The sequence below is a fragment of the Colias eurytheme genome, chromosome 16 (assembly GCF_061535395.1).
Source record: "Colias eurytheme isolate Ceu_HAF_F1 chromosome 16, ilColEury1 Martin Lab GWU primary, whole genome shotgun sequence".
In the NCBI taxonomy this organism is placed as follows: Eukaryota; Metazoa; Arthropoda; class Insecta; order Lepidoptera; family Pieridae; genus Colias; species Colias eurytheme.
Genome location: NC_142995.1, coordinates 3,357,873 through 3,376,501, shown reverse-complemented (window position 1 = coordinate 3,376,501; position 18,629 = coordinate 3,357,873). Strand labels below are relative to the sequence as shown.

Sequence of the window (18,629 nt, the reverse complement as noted above, 5' to 3'; positions counted from 1 at the left end):
ACAAATACAATCTATATGAAGATGATATTTCAGTGCATAGGTGCTAAAGATAAAACAGTAATTTGGCCTTCCACAAAATGTGTTTTAATGTGAGAAAATAATAAAACAAATCATTCTTAAAGAATTTTATTGCTTAACTTAACACTATTGATATCTATATATTTTATTTAGATGCAAAGGGATCTGGGGTAGTTAATATTGTTGTTGAAGAAAGCGCATTTGTCTGAGCTTGGAACAACACATCGTTGATCAGTTTTTCAGCTAATATTCTCATGTTAGAAGGAAGCCCACGAAGTTTTGCTGCTACATTTATACCTGGAATAACATTAAAATTATAATTGGTGCCACATTTGCCAAATATAAGAGAAATACTTTTAAATCCGAATGAAAAATTATTTCAAGTTTGGTAAAATTTCATAAGCAGTCATAAATGTTCGTACAAAATTTCTCATCATAATTACTTGAATTATACAAAATAATTAATAGGTCAGTTTCGTTCAAAGTTACCAAGAACAGTTTTCAAAGCGCTTTTTCAGCAATCTGAGTAATTAAATATATAATGAAGTTCCGATAACTTGGTCACTGAATTAATTCGGACTCAATAAGTAGGGTATTGGAGAAAATTAATTTAGCTAGCCCCAATTAATTATTGTTTGATTAAAAGGGTCCAATGCAAGTATTTCCATCCTTATTTCGATTGTATAATAAGTAGGTCAAGAAAGAAATGGAAATTATAATACTATGTATGCTAAATACAATACTGAAAAATGCAACAGATTCTAGATAATAGGTTCAAATCTAAGGCAACTATACTATTTCTGAGAAATCACATAATAAACATATTTTAATATAGGTAGCTATTCTTATATTCAATTAGATGCTCAACACAAGAAGACCTAATATCTGGAAATGTTATTGAATTATCTAGAAGATTCCACGAATCGCCGGGAATATTGGCCAAAGAATTTCAAGTCGTCCATGATAAGATTACATAACGTTTAGTAAAGGGACAGTGATAACTTTTAATGTAGAAATAGCTGTGACATTATAAACGTCGTATCAGGTAACATTTTAAAAGAATTACCAGGAGTAAGAGCTTTAATCTCCTTTAATAACTATGCCTGTGAATTGTATCAATGCCATTCGAGTATTACGTAGTTTTCCAGTCAAATTTCTCTTTAAAACTGTGTTAATGAGTAAATCTTTAGAAAAATACATTCAATTACATTTCCCACTATCGACGAGTGATTGCATAATATATAGATAAAAAACTGACCACTTATTACATACCTATAGCATCATATTCATCATCAACTTCAGTACAATGCTGTTTCCTCTTAGTATCCTCCTCGTTATGTTTGTACACAGAATTTTGAGCTTCAAGTGCGTTGCTGCTTATCGCATAGTCTGCATACACATGTGTAGCCGGTTCGAATGTATCTTCTGCTGCATCTTCATTGCCACTCTCAGCGTTAAAATCCTCCTGCAAATAGATAGTTTTGTGCAAAACAGACAAATTGTTGTTTAAATTTATCGTCAATATATGTATTAATTTAGTTTTAAGTTTTATATTCACTTGGATTTTACGTGATCTATTAAGGGCCGATTTTTCAATCCTTGGATAAAACTTACCCGTCCAATAAAGTATTACACGATAATATTAAAATGTCACCTGTAAACTGTCAAATACGGGCAATTAGAATACCTTTCGGTAGTTTAATACGTTATTCGACGAATAAGTTTTAACCAAGGATTGAAAAATCAGCCCTAAGGAAGAAACAAATAATGAAGTTGAAACTTCATTATTTGTTTCTTCCTATAAAAATTATGGATTTAGTTTTACATTTATAAAATCTTATAAATGTAAAATCTTTATCTTATCTTTGTGATGTAAATAATATTACATTATAATCATCTGTCTCTCTTTATACAGAGAAATTAATATTAGATAACATTTACCAAGAAAGAAATGAGGCATCTCTTTTGGATACAAATAATTATTAATTACATTTTGGAATTCACGACACGGCCAGGAACAGCCATAAAAATACAATTTGCTCAAAACATGGCAATGCTCTCGGAATAGCGATTGTCCATTTCAGTGATTCCTCAGAAAGTAGAAACTATACGTGACTGAAATAGCTTCAGAAACGTAGAGGTTTCTGTAATAATTTATTTTGATGCGAATCCTTAATTGTGCTAAGTTTTAATGGGAAAGAAGTACGTCGTTTTGCTAGACGTAGCTGAGTAGTAAAATAAAACTTAAGAGTTTCGTTACGATGTGCTTACTGCTTATCTCTGGAAGAAGCAGTATAGAAAATATCAAGCGGTTAATATTAAATTGAACCTGAACAAAGCATATTTTATAAAAAAAAAATTAATCTACCGTAAAACCCCTTCCTACGAAATTGTAATAAGTAGATAATCGCATCATAATAATTTCCTAAGGGACGGTAAACGGTGAAGTGATATCATTTTCAACCAAGGGGCTATTATGGCGACATTTTTATAAGAATACGTAAGATATTTAAAGGCTTCGCAGTTTCTGATAGAAATACCAGACCTCTTGTATTTCTATCTTGCATGATCTGGATAATAATTTATTTATAAAGTACATTGATTTTATCATTCAATGCCAGACATTGTAAATTTTTTAAATACATAGAGTCACAACCATAGAAATCTAAATAACAAGACACATAGAAGTGCTTTAATGTGATAATTCGTATGAAAACTGCTGTCGCCAAAATCAACACATTCAAACCGAAAGCTAAACAGTACACACAAGTAAACTATGCCTTTTATTGGACAGCTTGATTTTAGTGAAAACTAACTTATCTATTAAATTAAGCTTTTGAATATGTATCCTAACGCACGAATTTACGGTTTATTTTAGAATAACATCCCTAAGTATATGAGACTTTTTGCTCCAATACGAACAAACGTGATAATAAGAATGGTCGACTGTGTCATTCATTGTTATTTCGATTACTATGGTGACACTCGTAATACTTGTAAATATTCTATAATTTTAAGGAAAAACGGCATTATTTCTATAAAAAAATATTTTCCAATGACATATTATTCCTTTATAAGTATAATTACAACTTGTGGAAGAATTTCCGCAATGGGAATTGCTGAAACACACCATGTATACACTCATACGTCTCCAGAGCAACTGAACAGTGACGAATGCACTGGTGTTGTGCAAATCACCTGAGTGGCGACAAGGTCACGCACGCTTACGACTTCTAGTGTCTTGTTATTTAGATTTCTATGGTCACAACCATGAATATTGCTCGTTAAGGCCTTTGCAGCTTTGTTAAGAATTGTATCGATTGAATTAGTTAACTATTAAATCAGTAGGTTGTAGGTTCCTTAATCCTTAGGCATAAATGTCACATCATCACCGAAGTTTTATGTAGGCAGATTCAATGGCCTTTCATGATATAGTTAGTTTGGTAAATATACTTATCTAAGGTTAGGCTGAACTTTTTCTTAATTAGCTTATTTAGTTGGGTAAACACATAGGTTGAAATAATTAAAGAAAATGTATCTAAATAAAACTCATTGGAAGCTGCCAGCAGTGAGGTTAAACTTCGCAAATAAAAACAAAGTTGAAAACTCATTCACCTACTTTAGAAGTGACTTTAAAATCTTTTGTAGGTTTAGCTGAAGTAACTAAACAAATATTCATTGAGAAAAGGCTTAAACACTGAATTACATAGCACAGTATGTCTTATATAAATATTTATTTCAACATAATGTATGGTTAATTAATATACCTATTTTCATAAATTCTTGTGAAATTGTTACTTTGTAAAGCCAAAACAATATATTTTTATTAAATAATCATACAGTACTGAATCTATGAATGGTATAGAAGTTATAGATATCACTGGCCACTTTTATTTTATTATAGCAAAAAGGATTGTTCGCAAAATTAGTCTAATTATAAAATCGGGTTAAAATAACTGCTACAGCATTTGTGATCTAAACAGTTCCCGGAAGGGGATCCTAGAACAATATAATACTGCTTATCGAAATAATACAAATCTTAGGTATATTTATTTATACCGCACCTGGGTTCCCATCTAATATTTATTTTTAATTTCCCAGCCGAATCGTGACTAAGAGCGATCCCAAGTAAAGTCCGGCAAATAGTGAAATAATATTTTACCTTTCAACATAACATCAATACTGCTCTGCGAAGGGTATGAAATATCTACATAAATCTACATTTTGTACGATGTCTCTGCCATCAATATATATATCTTGCACAATATATTCTCACTATTTTAGAGAACTTGCACTAAGCATTCGAAAAGTTTGCTAGTAAGTACAATAAAATGCATAGAAAATTGTAAATAATAAGAATCAAAGAGAAATTTATCAGGTCGTCATGAATGAATTGCATGCCTCTAATAATGTATGACAACAAAAGAAACATACAGTTATGTATAGAGTTCGTCGAAATAATTATGATGGATTCATCGTTATAACCAAAATGAAAGAACAAAATAAAGTTTTTGAACATAGTTCAAAAGAAAATATAGTTGGGAGTCGTAGAAGTTTTTTATTGCCAGAATTTGTTCGTTATCGCGGTTATATCATATACCTAGATGGAAACGGAAAACGGATATTATAAGGAAATAACATTAATGCACCGAAAGAAATTAACTATAGTTGTTATTTAAATAAATCTATCAAAAGAATCGAATAAAAATCATAGAGCATAAGTATAACAAATTCCTTTTCTCTAATTATAAAACCACATCTCAACAAAGATACAATTTAGATGATATTTTCTTAAGTTCGCTTTTTAGCGAGTTAGAGAAGTTATTCATTAGGTATATTTTGTTAACCCAACGTTTCACGTAACATTATTACGTACCTCACACATATAAATCATTTGCCATCCTTATTTAGCTTTTACAAGTAAATCATCAACATCAACAAATATACAATTATTAGTTAGTAGGATGATTACACCAAGACCACCCAATACTTTGCCATCCCCTATTCAGTTTTTCCTACTAGTAAACCTTCACGGGCGGCCAGTCGAGTAGACTGGTCGAGGATCCTCCCTTTTTCGATGGAGGAATTCCACCTTCCTTCCTCCACAGTAGTAGAATTCATCAACGATACCATAAGTTAGTTGGATCAATCAATAATTTGTTGCAGATCAAAATTGGCAGTACTCAACAACCGTCACGCATATTTCCTGCTGGTGGACAACGGGTCCGTCGGCAGGTACGGAGCCGAGATCGTACTGCGTAGGAAGCTCGAGAAATACATCGCGGCGCAGAAACTGCATCCTTGTGAGTATTGTGAATTGTTTTTTATTTGTTTTTTTTTTATTCAGATGCTCAAATGTATGTATTTTTTTTTTTTGGTGTACCTACCATATGTTTGTATTTGTGAGTCATTTAGAGTTCTTCAACAAATTGTAAACACACACCCTTCTCATCTACCAATTCATGAAGCAAATATTTTGTTTGTGTGTAACAAAACGTGTTCAAACTTGTAGCAAAATTAACAGAAAATATTCAAAACTAGAGGTCCACCCCGGCTTCGCCCGTGGTACATATTTCGCAATAAAAGGTAGCCTATGTCCTTTCTCGGGTATCAAAATATCTCCATACCAAATTTCATGCAAATTGGTTCAGTAGTTTAGGCGTGATTGAGTAACAGACAGACAGACAGAGTTACTTTCGCATTTATAATATTAAGTATGGATCAATCAATGGTGGCTCACGGTTTTCTAGCAAGTTATTTCAAAGCACATTAGAATGAATGATTTCTAACTAAACTGAAATCCTATGCTAAAAGCGAAAATACACAGAACGAGAGAGCTCGAGAAGTTTTAAGAATACAGTGCTCTTGTTAAGTTTATCTGATTAGTTTTTAGACTAAAGTTGTTGGACCGCAAATCTGTCCAGGGCCGGAATTAATTGTTTTGAGGCTACAGGGGCGTGAATTTTACGCAAAATTTTCTATAATGTAATTTTTTTATAGTAGCTAGTCGTCGTAGCCATTCTGTAAATAAATAATATACAGCTCAAGAAATAAAAGACAGAAAGAAATATAAGAAGTAACCTGTCAACTCCCTGTCAAGAAATAATCGCAAATTATAATTATAAAATAATTTAATCAACAGCAACAATATCTGTGACCGCCTCCTTGGTACAGTGGTTGGGGCTTGAGCGTAGAACCGAGGGGTCCTGGGTTCGATTCCCGGTGGAGACGAAGAAAAAAAAATGTCTCGGTCTGGCAGGACACAGAAGGCTGATCACCTACTTGTCCCTAAAGAAAATCGATCAGTGAAACAGATGTATGAATAATGCATCTGCCCCATACCCCACTACGGGGACACGGGACTTCACTTTAACAAAATCTGTACAATTTACTTACTGTATTTAATTTACTCTTTACAGTTACAATCAAAATAAACAGGCTACATAGTAATATCGTATACACAATTAAAATCGTTGTAGCTAACAGGTCAAATCGCTTAATCCGTTCAATTTTAATGAATAATTCAATTAACTTCCCAAACATAAATTACACGCAATTTCATAGATAATATAACAACATTCAAATCATAATTGTCAAATAGAACACATAAATCCAGATTAAACACAGATTTCCATATAAATTGCTTCGTACGATTGTTTCAAATTATCAGCGAAAATTGATTGATTAGAACGACTCAATAGATTCTAATGAAATGAATCATTTTGTGAGATAAACTCAGCGAATATTCTAAAAGATAAAAACAATTCTTTTGGATTGTTAGTTAATTTACACAATTATTTTTAATTCATGCATGCCTAATGTAAAAAAAAACACATTATACCGGCTACAAAAACAAAATATTATCTGTGTACAAACTTTTATTTATCATACTTACATCTAAATATTCAATCTTCATTTTAGTATCATCTGCATCGGTTTCATCAGAAAACGCGAAAGACAACAAGTTGTAATACCACAGATGCGGCACATATACGTCGTCGTCACATCGCGAAATGCTCGCCTGTACTTTTCTATGTTCTCTACGCACACACGCGCGCATACTCTCTATCTTCCTCAACACATGCACCTTGGTCGCGGTAGGGTCGTACTTGCGTACTAATTCAGTCAAACGAGCAATCGCTTCGTCTCTCTTTTTTTTGTTTTTGTACGAGACGGTCTTCTTGTCCCATAGACATGGTGATTCTTTGTACAGGGCTATGAAGCGTATAATTAAATTGCGCGAGAATGCAAGGTCTTTGGCGGACATTTTGTTTTGCGTACGGCGAGCGGTGCGCCGCGCAGGTCACTGAACGTTTGGCTCGACTCGCCGATCCGGTGCGTCTCGCCCCGCACTTCAGCCCCGCTGTGTCTGTCAGTCGATATGACGCCAACAAGCTAGCGATCACGCTCGAATAAACGTTCGATCGCGTGGTTTAGTTCACACAAACAAATGATAAAGATTCAGTATGATGTTACTGCATGTGAAGGCAAAAATAAATTCATGTAAAATACATTTTTAACCTAGATAAGATAGATAGATGTTGAGATATTAACAAACAATTATTTATCTTAATTTTACAAGTACAACGAATAAGTAGGTAGATTCTTTCGTTTCAATACAGGTTTAGAGGACAGGGTATAAGTAATTTAACTAACAATTTTAAATAAAATAGTATGTAGAGCTAATAATATAAAGTCACAGATAAAGTATAAAGATCTTCATAATTAATATTTATTACATAATTCACCGTATCTCAGCTCCGAGGGTAATTTTATTAAATAACACTTAAATTTACGTAAGTATTATGAACAAGGGAAGAGTAAAGAGATATAGTTGCGTCTCAACTCTCCCAGCTCAACGGTTATAAAAGGGATTTGGGAACTCCATTGTGAAGAATTGGCGGGAATTCCTTCAGAGCATGACGATCACGCAGGGTGAACTTTTTATACTTCACTGTTTTATGACCCGTACGTTGAAATGTAGCACGTAATACGCAGACCTTGATAGAAAGTATTGAAATATGTATGGATTATTTTTTATATCAGTAATCTGCGTATAAACTTATTTCATGAGGCTCAGACTTGTGCAGTGACAATTTAGAGCAGCACTTTCTTTCTTGGTCTAAAATCGCAACATCACGGAAGTACTTATGAGTTTCTAAATAATATACTTTTAATACACAATTATATAATATAATTTACTGCTTATTATCATTACTTTTATTAATTTAGTCCTCAATACCAAGGCTCAATTTAAAATCCGTAGATTTATCAATAAAGAAAATACTGGCGGCGCGGCGGGTGATAACGCCTTGTATTATCTGTTTAATGTTATTATGCTATATTCATTGAACTCTAAAGAAACAACGATAAAATTTCAAGACATTCTTATAAAATTTTTCACACTGTACGATACGATATAAACATTCAATATGTATGTGATGTATACGATATCGTTCTCAATACATGTGCAGCCGTGTCTACCTTGTTCACTTTTATCAACCCTCTTCACTTTTTGGTGGATCGTAATTGCTTTCAGAAATTATTTTAATGTACAAATAACATAATATTTCCAACGAAACAACAGTTTAGGAGTGAAAACGTCATAACGACTCTATCTTTTTCGAAAGAATATTTAAAAAATGTTCCAGTAGACTGCTTAGGTTAAATTTAATAACATTATTAGTTTGATGATATCTATTTTTACCACTTTTTGACTTGTAAATTACATATTATGCCAGAAGTACTTGTAACTAAAGTACCTACCTGTTTAACTGCATGGTTTGAAATGAAGTTTTAATCGTAAAGTATTTTTATGTAACTATATCTAGGTAATACATGGTAATACTGATTATTTTAACAATGATCTGATCGGATCGTCGTATCGTCTCATACAAAGACTTTCTCACACCTGAAGGCGACACTACCTCAATATGTCATAAAATTGTAGTAGTTTTTATGACGAGTTTTATGACATCGAATGAAAATCGAGATGTTCTGAATTTCAGGATGGCAATATAAATTTTATTACGCGGCTTTTAAGGCTCTTGGGTTATACTGTATATGGGAAGTAAAACATACATTCATATTATTTTTTGTTCCGGACTTGTAGATGTCGCATACATCTATAATAACATGAAAATTATAATAATAATTATTATATTACCTTTCAAACCACCTTTATAAAAACGTAAGAAAAGAAAAGTTATTGCTTTTGTTTAATTCATAGAGATAGTAAGATTCAAGTTCCAACTTCTGAATAATATAGAAATGCCTTTTATTATAATACATAGCCAAAATGGCGAAAAGAATTTGTTATTATTAAGTCTTATTGTTCAAGTGAATTCAAATTAAAATATTCGCAAACGCATTAAGGATAAGACGCTGCTTTTATTAAAAACCTTTAAGATTAGAAAGCAATTTGCAAATTCCTTCATTAACAATGTTCAAATTAACACAGCGTCTGGGTGTTTTCTTTGTATTTTCGTAAAATACTCAAATTAGGATTGATGGACATTTAACAATTTTAAAGCACAAAGCTTTTATTTTTGTTTTCAAACGATTTTTGTACCTACCTACAATAATTATTAAATTAATCAAAACATAAGAAACCAAATTAAGACCTCACAAATTTATATCGAATAATACTACTACTTAAATAATAATGTATTTTAAAAATTATTTAAAAGGCCTTAATGGTTGTTTTCTATTTTATTGATTTGTCGTTCCTAATAATTATTTTGATACATATGACTTGAAAATCATAAACCCAATAATTTCCACAACAATATTTTCTGCTATACGAGTATAACCTGAAATAAATAACGTTCCTTATGTATCACTTTATTGTTCATTTAGCTCGTACCACCTGCTGCCATATTGCACCACGTGTTAAAATTATAAATTCAGCCCCTGTTATATTAGATTCACAAGCAAGATATTTGTTATGAGAGGCCTCTTTAGCAAGATTAATCTTTCATTTCAACATTCATAATATGTTTGACTCGACACTCATCAGCTAAAATTCATTGCGCTTTAGCATCTGTGAAATTAATAATATGCGGAGATAATTATGATATCCATGTTTTCATGAGTATTATGTGTTTTAATTTCATTTAGAATTATTGGGATGAAATTACGACAATTTAAAATGAATCCTTGGGGTATTTTTATTAGTATCTATTCACTCGAATATTATCTGCATGTATTGTAAACTCGTCAATATCTTCATCATCACCTGTATTTCTTATCGTATCTCTTCAAAGTTTTACTTAAAAAGTCTATCTCATCTTATATTTAGAACGATAGGGAAGTAGTTAAAACCATGTAACATCTAAACTAGCGTTAATTCAGTGCATCGATCAGTTTCAACATGCAAAATTCACCATCTGCACCTAGGACTAATGAGAATTCCAGTGAATGTGACGATGTGGGGTAATGCTATGTATTGCGGTTTCATGTTTACTGCAAATGCTTCTAGAAACTACTATGTGTGTGACGTAAAATCCTATTCGCTGTATAGTATCGCTTTAATAAGGGTCAAATGATTTAATGCTATAGAACTGAGAACAGAGAAACCCACTTCAAAATTAACAATTAACGTCCCGTACTTAAACATATTGATTTGTTCACTTCATTCAGAGTTAAGTAAATATAGCGGCTTAAAATTAATTGAGAGGAATAAAGTAAGAAATACAAAGCAACCGCTATTTCGAAGTCTCAATGTGGATGTTCAAATTTAACAACATTCAATATTTCATCATTTTGTTTATTGGAAATTATATTTTTAAGGGCCTTTTTGAAGGTTGTGTTGGTATTGTATAATTTAAATATCCATTGTTTTTTTTAAACACAAGGAGAATTAACTAACAATAAAAAATGAAGAGTTTCTTGTTACGTATATTTTAGTCGACAATATAGGTAATAACGTGAAATTAAATAATAGGCACAGACAGCAGACTATGGGCCACTCTTATTCACATCTTTCATATTATAGTAATTTCTGGTCAATTTACGCCGTGTAAATGAAAAGTCAATCAGCGCACTGATTAAGACATCATGTGAAATTAAATAATGTATAAATCGTATGATAAATCAGTTATAAGCTACCTAGAAAACAAAATCCTGAAATCCTGAATTATTGTTAGTACTCAACCTCATATAATAAAAGTGATGGATCGAGAAAGCACTTAAGTTTTCACGCGTAGGTGTACTACGTACGTTTGCACTATAATATTATTGTACCTTTGAGAACTTAGCTAGCCTTCGAAATTGGCCACCATAGCTGAAATTGGTTCCGAACTATTACTGCTAAATATAGTTACAGCATTCATGCTCCTATAATATAATCCGGCAACGGCAACAATAAAATGTTCACGTCACTCCCTCCCTGCAAGTCACTCCGATTAGTGAGGTATTAAATCTCACGAGGCGGGAAGTTACCGAAATATTTTCGGGGTTTTAATCACAATAACTCGTAACGAGGACTGACTCGTAATTGTACTGTCGTGATTATGCATGGATGGAGTTGCGGAAACTGGCTAATATTGTCTGATAGAATTAAGAATTCAGTTAGATATATGGAATCCTGGAGTCGATGTTAATCTTCCATGCGATAAAGAAGTTTTAACAGTTCTTCTGAATACATTTTTATGAACCTACTAATTTGGTTTTCTTACATTAATTTATAGCATTAAAATCAATTTATCCATGTGTGCTAAATGCAAAGATTAGAAAAAATAATTGGAAAATATGGCCAAGTATCAAAAGTATTGCGAAGCTTCTAAATCTTTCCACATTATACATCAATTCTTATCCACATCTTCTTCCAGATACACATTCATCAACGCCCGTGGTCTGCCTGGTAATAGAAGGTGGCACGAACACCGTTCGAGCTGTTCTGGAGTACGTGACAGACACACCTCCAGTACCTGTGGTGGTGTGTGATGGGAGCGGGAGAGCTGCTGACCTCATTGCTTTTGTTCACAAGTGAGTACCAGGAACTAAACTTCTGATGTAAGGAAGTATGCCTAGTGATAGAAGGTAATAGGAATACCGTTCGAGCTATGCTTCTGTTCATAAATAAGTAAAAGTCATCATAATATGTAAGTACTACTACATGAACTAAGGGTGGGAATTTCAGTGCAGCCATAAATAAGAGTATATATATGCGTGTTTCAAATGCATGCTAGTATATACAATGTGTTTTTAATTGAATGTTGTTTATAGCATTCTGCTCGTAAAAATAGGTATGTTCAAAGTTTATATTTCTCGTGAATGTGTATGCTCTATTAAAACCTAGAATCGATAGCATCGGAGCGTCAATATACAATGTTGCAAAATGACAATAAATAAGTAGGTAACTTGACTTAAGTTCAAATAAAATTGCCCATTCATAAGTATTTCACAACCCGTATAGGGTCTAAGAGTAGCTAATCAAAAGTATAAGCCATGAGGACAAAGGAAGTACGATCAACTCAAACAAAAGACGAGATACGTTGAAGACTTTGTCTATAAAGTTTCACATCCAAAGAGAATTCTTTTTTGTAACGTTAGCATGTTCAATATGATCACTTTGTCATATTAAACTGTGATTAAACTCCATTTGCATTATATGCCCACTTATTTATCGATTATAATGGTAATTAATCCAGAGTAGGTTCAGGCTTTCTATACAGAATTTCCATTAATTTCCTTATCTAGTGTTATCCAGTTTTCTTGTATTGTAAATGAAACTAAAAGAAAACCGCTGGAAATCACGCGTTTAATAAAATAATAGGCGAATGAAATTTGAACGTTTCCAATTATTTTAAAAATAATCTTGTTACGAGTTTCGGCATTTAAATTGAACTGTTTATTTTACGTTGAATGAATGTTATTTGCAATACGTTTTTGTATCATATTTTTGTATTCACAGCATATTAAATTTAATAAAAATCTTTATAATAATTTCCTAGTAATTTAGAGCAGCTTCTATTTTTTGTAATATGTAACAATGTGTTTAGGATTACATGATTGGTACTCTTTCGCTTCATTACTTGAATTTGGTACGGTCAATTTACGTGTAAACTGCAGACGACTAACCAGTGTTTGTAGAAGAATCTAATGAGCATTTGTAGAGAAAAAGAAGGTAAAGACGTAAACAACCATCAACAGGCATGTCGACATAAAAATCTATCATATCGACATTAAAGATTCAATAATACAATTACCAACCCATACTCACATAGAGCGAGGTTATCAATTTAACGATACATTTGTGGCACCATCAGAATGGCTGAGCACGAAATATAACCAGTACTTGGTCTCACGAGAAATGTACAGCGCTTATAAATAACGTCTAGCGTAGATTAGCCGGGCCAGTTGTATAATCGTATACAATATAGGATTATCTTGCCAAGAAAATGTTCACAGAAGACTCACTTTTGTTATCTGTACCATGTATAAGTGAAGGATATTTATTGTATGTGTATTCTACTGATCCCAAAAGGACTCACTTGTAGTTAGATTGCTTATACTTACACTAGCGGTTCAGAATACTAAATGAACCTATCAATAAAGTTCAAATAAAAACTTACACGTTTAAAACTGAAGCAATAAACAGTTTTTTCTATTCTTTATAAATTTATATTTATAAAGCATTTGAATGCCATAAAACTAAAAATATCAATTTCAACAAAAAAGGTCGTGTTCCATCGTTACAATATTGTATTCACTGAAAAGTGTTTCATATTGGTTGAGATGGTTGTTAATCATCTCAATAGATGGCGCGCGGTGTGTCCCTTAGACACATAAAAGTGAAAGAATAGAATAAATTCGATCGCTCTGGCGGGTCACGAGTGGCTGAATTGGTCAGGCATCCAGGCATCGGAATGGCGCGAAAGGATGCGGGTTCGAGTCCCGCCTCGTGATCGAATTTTTTCTATTCCCATATAAATAACAGTAGATAAGTAGTTCTAAAAAGTTGCAAATATATTTTTTTTATGTGTTTTCAGTAATAAAATATTTAATTGCTCCAGATATGCATCAGAAACCGGTGAACAAACAGTACTGGAGTCAATGCGGGACTACCTCATTGGCACCATACAGAAGACCTTTGAAGTTGGCTTGCAGCAAGCGGAATGTTTGTATGGAGAGCTGCTACAATGTACCAGGAAGAAGAACTTGGTAAGTCTATAGCTACCTATATTTAAACAAATGTTGATATTTTGTTGCTAGAATATTACCTGGTTGTAGGTGATTCAATGTGTATGTCGAATTTACACAAATTAATTATTAAGGAACAGAGGACAAAAAGTAAATTTTTGAATCCATTCATTTTAATGCATATAATTTTTAAAAGATGTATAATTAACAACAGCCAATAATTTTCAGACCATTCGACCATCTTCTTTTTAAACTTTAACTTGATGTTTGATTTTTAATTTTTAACGCCCATTCATCTGAATAACGAGCATAGATTGCTTGGAAATTATATTATACTCTTTTAATTCTCTACTTATTATGATAGAAATGCATATTACACTAATTAATAACTGATGAAAATAATAAGTAATAGTTGAATCAATTAATAAGGCAAGCTAGAAACTCATCTCATTCAGATCCACTCTAGAAGTATATTCAGTAGTCTCACAAGTGTATGAGCTATTCTGCAATTCAATGGAATAGATGAATAGATAGCGAGTAGCTTCCAAATCAAAGTTATTCATAACATTCCTATCACAATGGTATAGACATAGTAGGTACCTAGAACATTTACAATAGTATTTTTAATCATGGCGGTAGCCAGAATGCTCAGCAACGAACCGAGCACACAATGAATACAATGTACATAATATTATAGTTTAGATTTATTAAATGAATGAAAATTGTCGTAGTTTTTATTAAAAATCGAAACTATAGGATGCAGTTCTATCAAGAGATACCTTGGTACAACACAAAGTGTATAAATTATTATACATGCAATTCCTTGCATGTGAAAAATCATGTATATTGCTACAAATATTCTGTATCATTCTCATCCTATTGAAATTTTACTAGAAATAATTAATTAATGAAATAAATAAAGAAAATTCCAAAGAAAAAGGTAAAGAGGTTAATGAATGTCGCGGGCAAAGTTGTGAGCGAATTTAATAAATTATTGCAAACTTTATAACGATATCTTGGTATTAAGTTATATTGTAATTTTATTAGTGTTAAGTTTCTTCTTTGGACCAGTCTTAACATTTTTATCTTTAATGCTTATAAGATTACGTTATTACTTTTTTAAGTCTTTGTGTATGGAAATTTGGATTTAGAGTAATTTTGACGATCGTGTACTGTACGTAGATATTTAAATAGGATATTATTTATTAGACACCTTGCTTACCTTGCTATAGTTTAGTTAAAAATTTAAATCACTTGTTTTTAAAAGCATACAAGGCTTTGTATTATACATAGCCAAATAAAATTTTACTATTAGGACCTTATCAACAACCTCAATTATTCTGAAAAGCTATAATACCATTTAGACGATATTAAAAAAGTTTCCCAAGATATTAAAATTGTCGTAAAATTTCAGCATGCACTTTCACTAATTTGAATAAGAAATTAAGGGATCCATTAAAATTTTTGTCTTAAAAACGCGTTCAATGTTATTTTACGTGAACGCTCCAACTATTAAAAGTAATGTTATTTCAATGCACACTTTGCTTGCTCAGCACGTTCTTCATTATCTGTGAAATAACTGCTATTCTGAAAAAACTCCACTTTTAAACTTTTTTTATTTAAATCATGTAACCTGTTTGATAACATCGTTCAAAAATTGTATGTAATTGACCAGAGAAAGAGTTGTAGTAGAATCGTAGCATAATACATACATATTAGAAAAAGCGCAACTCATGAACTTTAAAAATATTTTATAGCGTTATAATTTTTGTCACTTGTATTATAATTAAATTACTTTTTTATTTTGTAATTATACGTTCTTGCATCCTTAATTAATGTTTTTAAAAACATCTCATAGTATCTTCCCCGCGATTTACACATGCATAACATAATATAAAATTATTTTACAGAAATATTTATATCAAAAAATATTTTCAGAAATTTTTCAGATTATGTGGCTACGTTTCCCTGACACCTCGCTTTAATAAGTTTATATTTTAAAAATTATTTTGTAGCCAAGCGAAAAACGTGCGCTAGCGTAAAATTAAATTAAATGCTAGTCTTGCTATTTCATGCTGAAACTGGGGTAAAAATGTTAACATTTGCAACGGGAATGTCGATAACTTAAACGAATTCAGTTATCGTTTCGAATCCAAACGGTATTTTGTATTTTAGGTAGTTTTGTACTCGTGTGTTACCTGCCAAATTTTAAATTCGTACTGTCATTTCAAGCCTTCTAGATATGTTTAGCTCTTACGGTTAAAATAGTACTACGAAAATTTTACTCCAGTGTACTAAATATCTTACAATCACAAGTCATCTTATCCACAAGTTCTCTTAGTGTGGGAGCTACAGTTAATAATTTATATTGTATAATAAGTGACAGCAAAATATGATTTTGTTAAATTTTGTTTTTAACATACTGTGTTTTTGCTGAAATAAATAATTTTTCATTTTTCATTTTCATGTCTATCTCTGACTGTGATAAATATCAAACTCTACGAGCCCAATGAACTGTAGCAAAACTAAACTTAATCTAATTATTATGTAGATATTATAATTTCACATCTCATAGTACGTACTACATAATTATCCGCGTCTTTGTTATTTTTATCTCACTTATATTAAGCATTTATCCAGTTGCCAAATATGTATTTTATTTTGTCGCACTGCGTCACTTTTAACTACTATATTATCAACAAATACATATAAATTTGTTTCATTTGTATATTTAACGTCAGATAATCTATACATATAATAAATCTGTAGAAGGGTCAATTCTGTACATTGAAAATATTGAAAAAATAAATAGCAGGGGGTGTTACTGGATCGATACCAAACCCAAATATGTGATTAAAAAAATTTTTGTCTGTCTGTCTGTCTGTCTGTCTGTCTGTATGTGAAGACATCACGTGAAAACTACCGGTTCGATTTCGATGAAACTTGGTATAATTATACCTTATTATCCTGGGCGTAAAATAGGATACTTTTTATCCTGGAAAAATACGTAGAAAAAAAATTAATCTTAATTTTTCAGTTTTATCCATAGACGTTGTTCTGTAGAACCGCGAACACACGTTGCGTATTATTATAGGCCTAGCCGTATTTGGGTCCAATAGATATTTACAAGATGTCATAGTCAGAGTTACTCAAAATGGAGAAATAAACCATCCACGCGAAGACCGACATCCGCGCGGACGGAGTCGCGGGCGGAAGCTAGTAATTAAATATTGCTAGTATAAAAGCACTATGAACTTTTCACTATTTCGAGCTAATATTTTTTCGGTAATCCTAGCTTATGTACTCGTGAAAAGGGTTCAATAGTCGGTTATTTAATACCCAAATTATTATATCGTGAAATACTACTAAAGTCCACAAAAGCTAATATTTATTACAACTCAAATATTCTTTGAGTAAGGGTTATGATATGATTTATGATATGACATCAGTATGCTACCCCAAAAAACACCTATATTTATCAAAATAATTTGGAAAATCCAAAAGTGCACGCCTCATAATTTTTTTTTAATAAATATTTATTAATTATTATTTTTGTTTATTTAATAACAATTAAACCACATCGAATCAGACCCTGAAAAATGAAAGGGTTCTATTCCTGAGCATACTCAAGCGTAAGAGAAAAAAAAAGACTCGATTAGTAAAGTATTTCGGTCGCTATCGTGTTAACAAGAAAAAGGATCCGCACATACCTTAGATCATTAAGTAATGGATAACACTCGCAGGCGTTTCCCCTTTTGCCGAGGTATAAGATTATTCGCATCGAAAAATCTTATGCTTTCATAAAAACTACTTGCGTAATCGATTACAAGCACTCTGCGTATTCGTAAAACATCGAAAGGACGTCTGCGCGTGCTCCGCTAAAAATGCCGTTTTGTACTGTCAAGTCTTGCAGAAGCAATTCAAACATGTCGAATATTAAAAAAGATGGAATAACCTTTCATTTGTGTATATTTTTTTATTTTTTTAGCGTACATTTCTAATTAAATGCAATTTCTAATAATCGTCGATGTATCGTTTAGCGATATGATCAAGACAAATAATCGAGTCATGTTTACTCGATCATTGATGCGGCCCCACGAGACTATCATGGAAAGAAAATATACAAATTTAATCTTTATGAACTAGGAGATAAAGTTGAATTTAAAACGCGTTAATGAACCGCATTCCTTACGAAACTATCTTGTAAAGAAATACAAATTTAATCTTTATGACCTAAGTGATAAAGTTGAATTTAGAACGCGATATTGAACCCCACTCCCCACGAGACTATCTTGGAATGAAATACAAATTTAATCTTTATAAACTTAGAGATAGAGTTGAATTTAAAAACTCTTCGCTTAAAAGGTCGTAAATTTTTACGACTTTCGTGACACAAATTATTTTTGTGAATGTGTGATTGTGTTTCATTGTGTTTCATCAGTGTGAGTTACCCTCCCCGCACCAAA

At 32.0% G+C, this 18,629-nt stretch overlaps 2 protein-coding genes across 4 annotated transcripts in view; one reads left to right on the top strand and one right to left on the bottom strand.

Annotated features, from left to right (window-relative positions):
• Window positions 1–18,629, top strand: part of Trpm (transient receptor potential cation channel, subfamily M) — a 172,231-nt gene that overhangs the window by 117,760 nt on the left and 35,842 nt on the right. For all 3 annotated transcript variants that reach the window (XM_090111286.1, XM_090111285.1, XM_090111284.1), the window contains 3 exons: window positions 5,185–5,321; window positions 11,850–12,006; window positions 14,037–14,184. In XM_090111286.1, the coding sequence (XP_089967412.1) occupies window positions 5,185–5,321; window positions 11,850–12,006; window positions 14,037–14,184 (442 nt within the window). The remainder of the gene's footprint in view (window positions 1–5,184; window positions 5,322–11,849; window positions 12,007–14,036; window positions 14,185–18,629) is intronic.
• Window positions 117–7,337, bottom strand: LOC149901675 (uncharacterized). The gene is made up of 3 exons (XM_090111287.1): window positions 6,914–7,337; window positions 1,291–1,483; window positions 117–315 (listed from the first exon to the last, which is right to left on the bottom strand). Exons 1-3 carry the CDS (start codon window positions 7,283–7,285, stop codon window positions 164–166), a joined length of 717 nt encoding a protein of 238 aa, XP_089967413.1. The 5' UTR covers window positions 7,286–7,337; the 3' UTR covers window positions 117–163.

Excerpts from the sequence above, each read along its gene's own strand:
- LOC149901675 (XM_090111287.1), bottom strand. The coding sequence starts at position 7,285 with ATGTCCGCCAAAGACCTTGCATTCTCGCGCAATTTAATTATACGCTTC. Across the intron at positions 1,484-6,913 it reads TGAAGATTGAATATTTAGAT|GAGGATTTTAACGCTGAGAG; the intron begins GTAAGTATGATA and ends ATCTATTTGCAG. Across the intron at positions 316-1,290 it reads TGATGAATATGATGCTATAG|GTATAAATGTAGCAGCAAAA; the intron begins GTATGTAATAAG and ends ATGTTATTCCAG.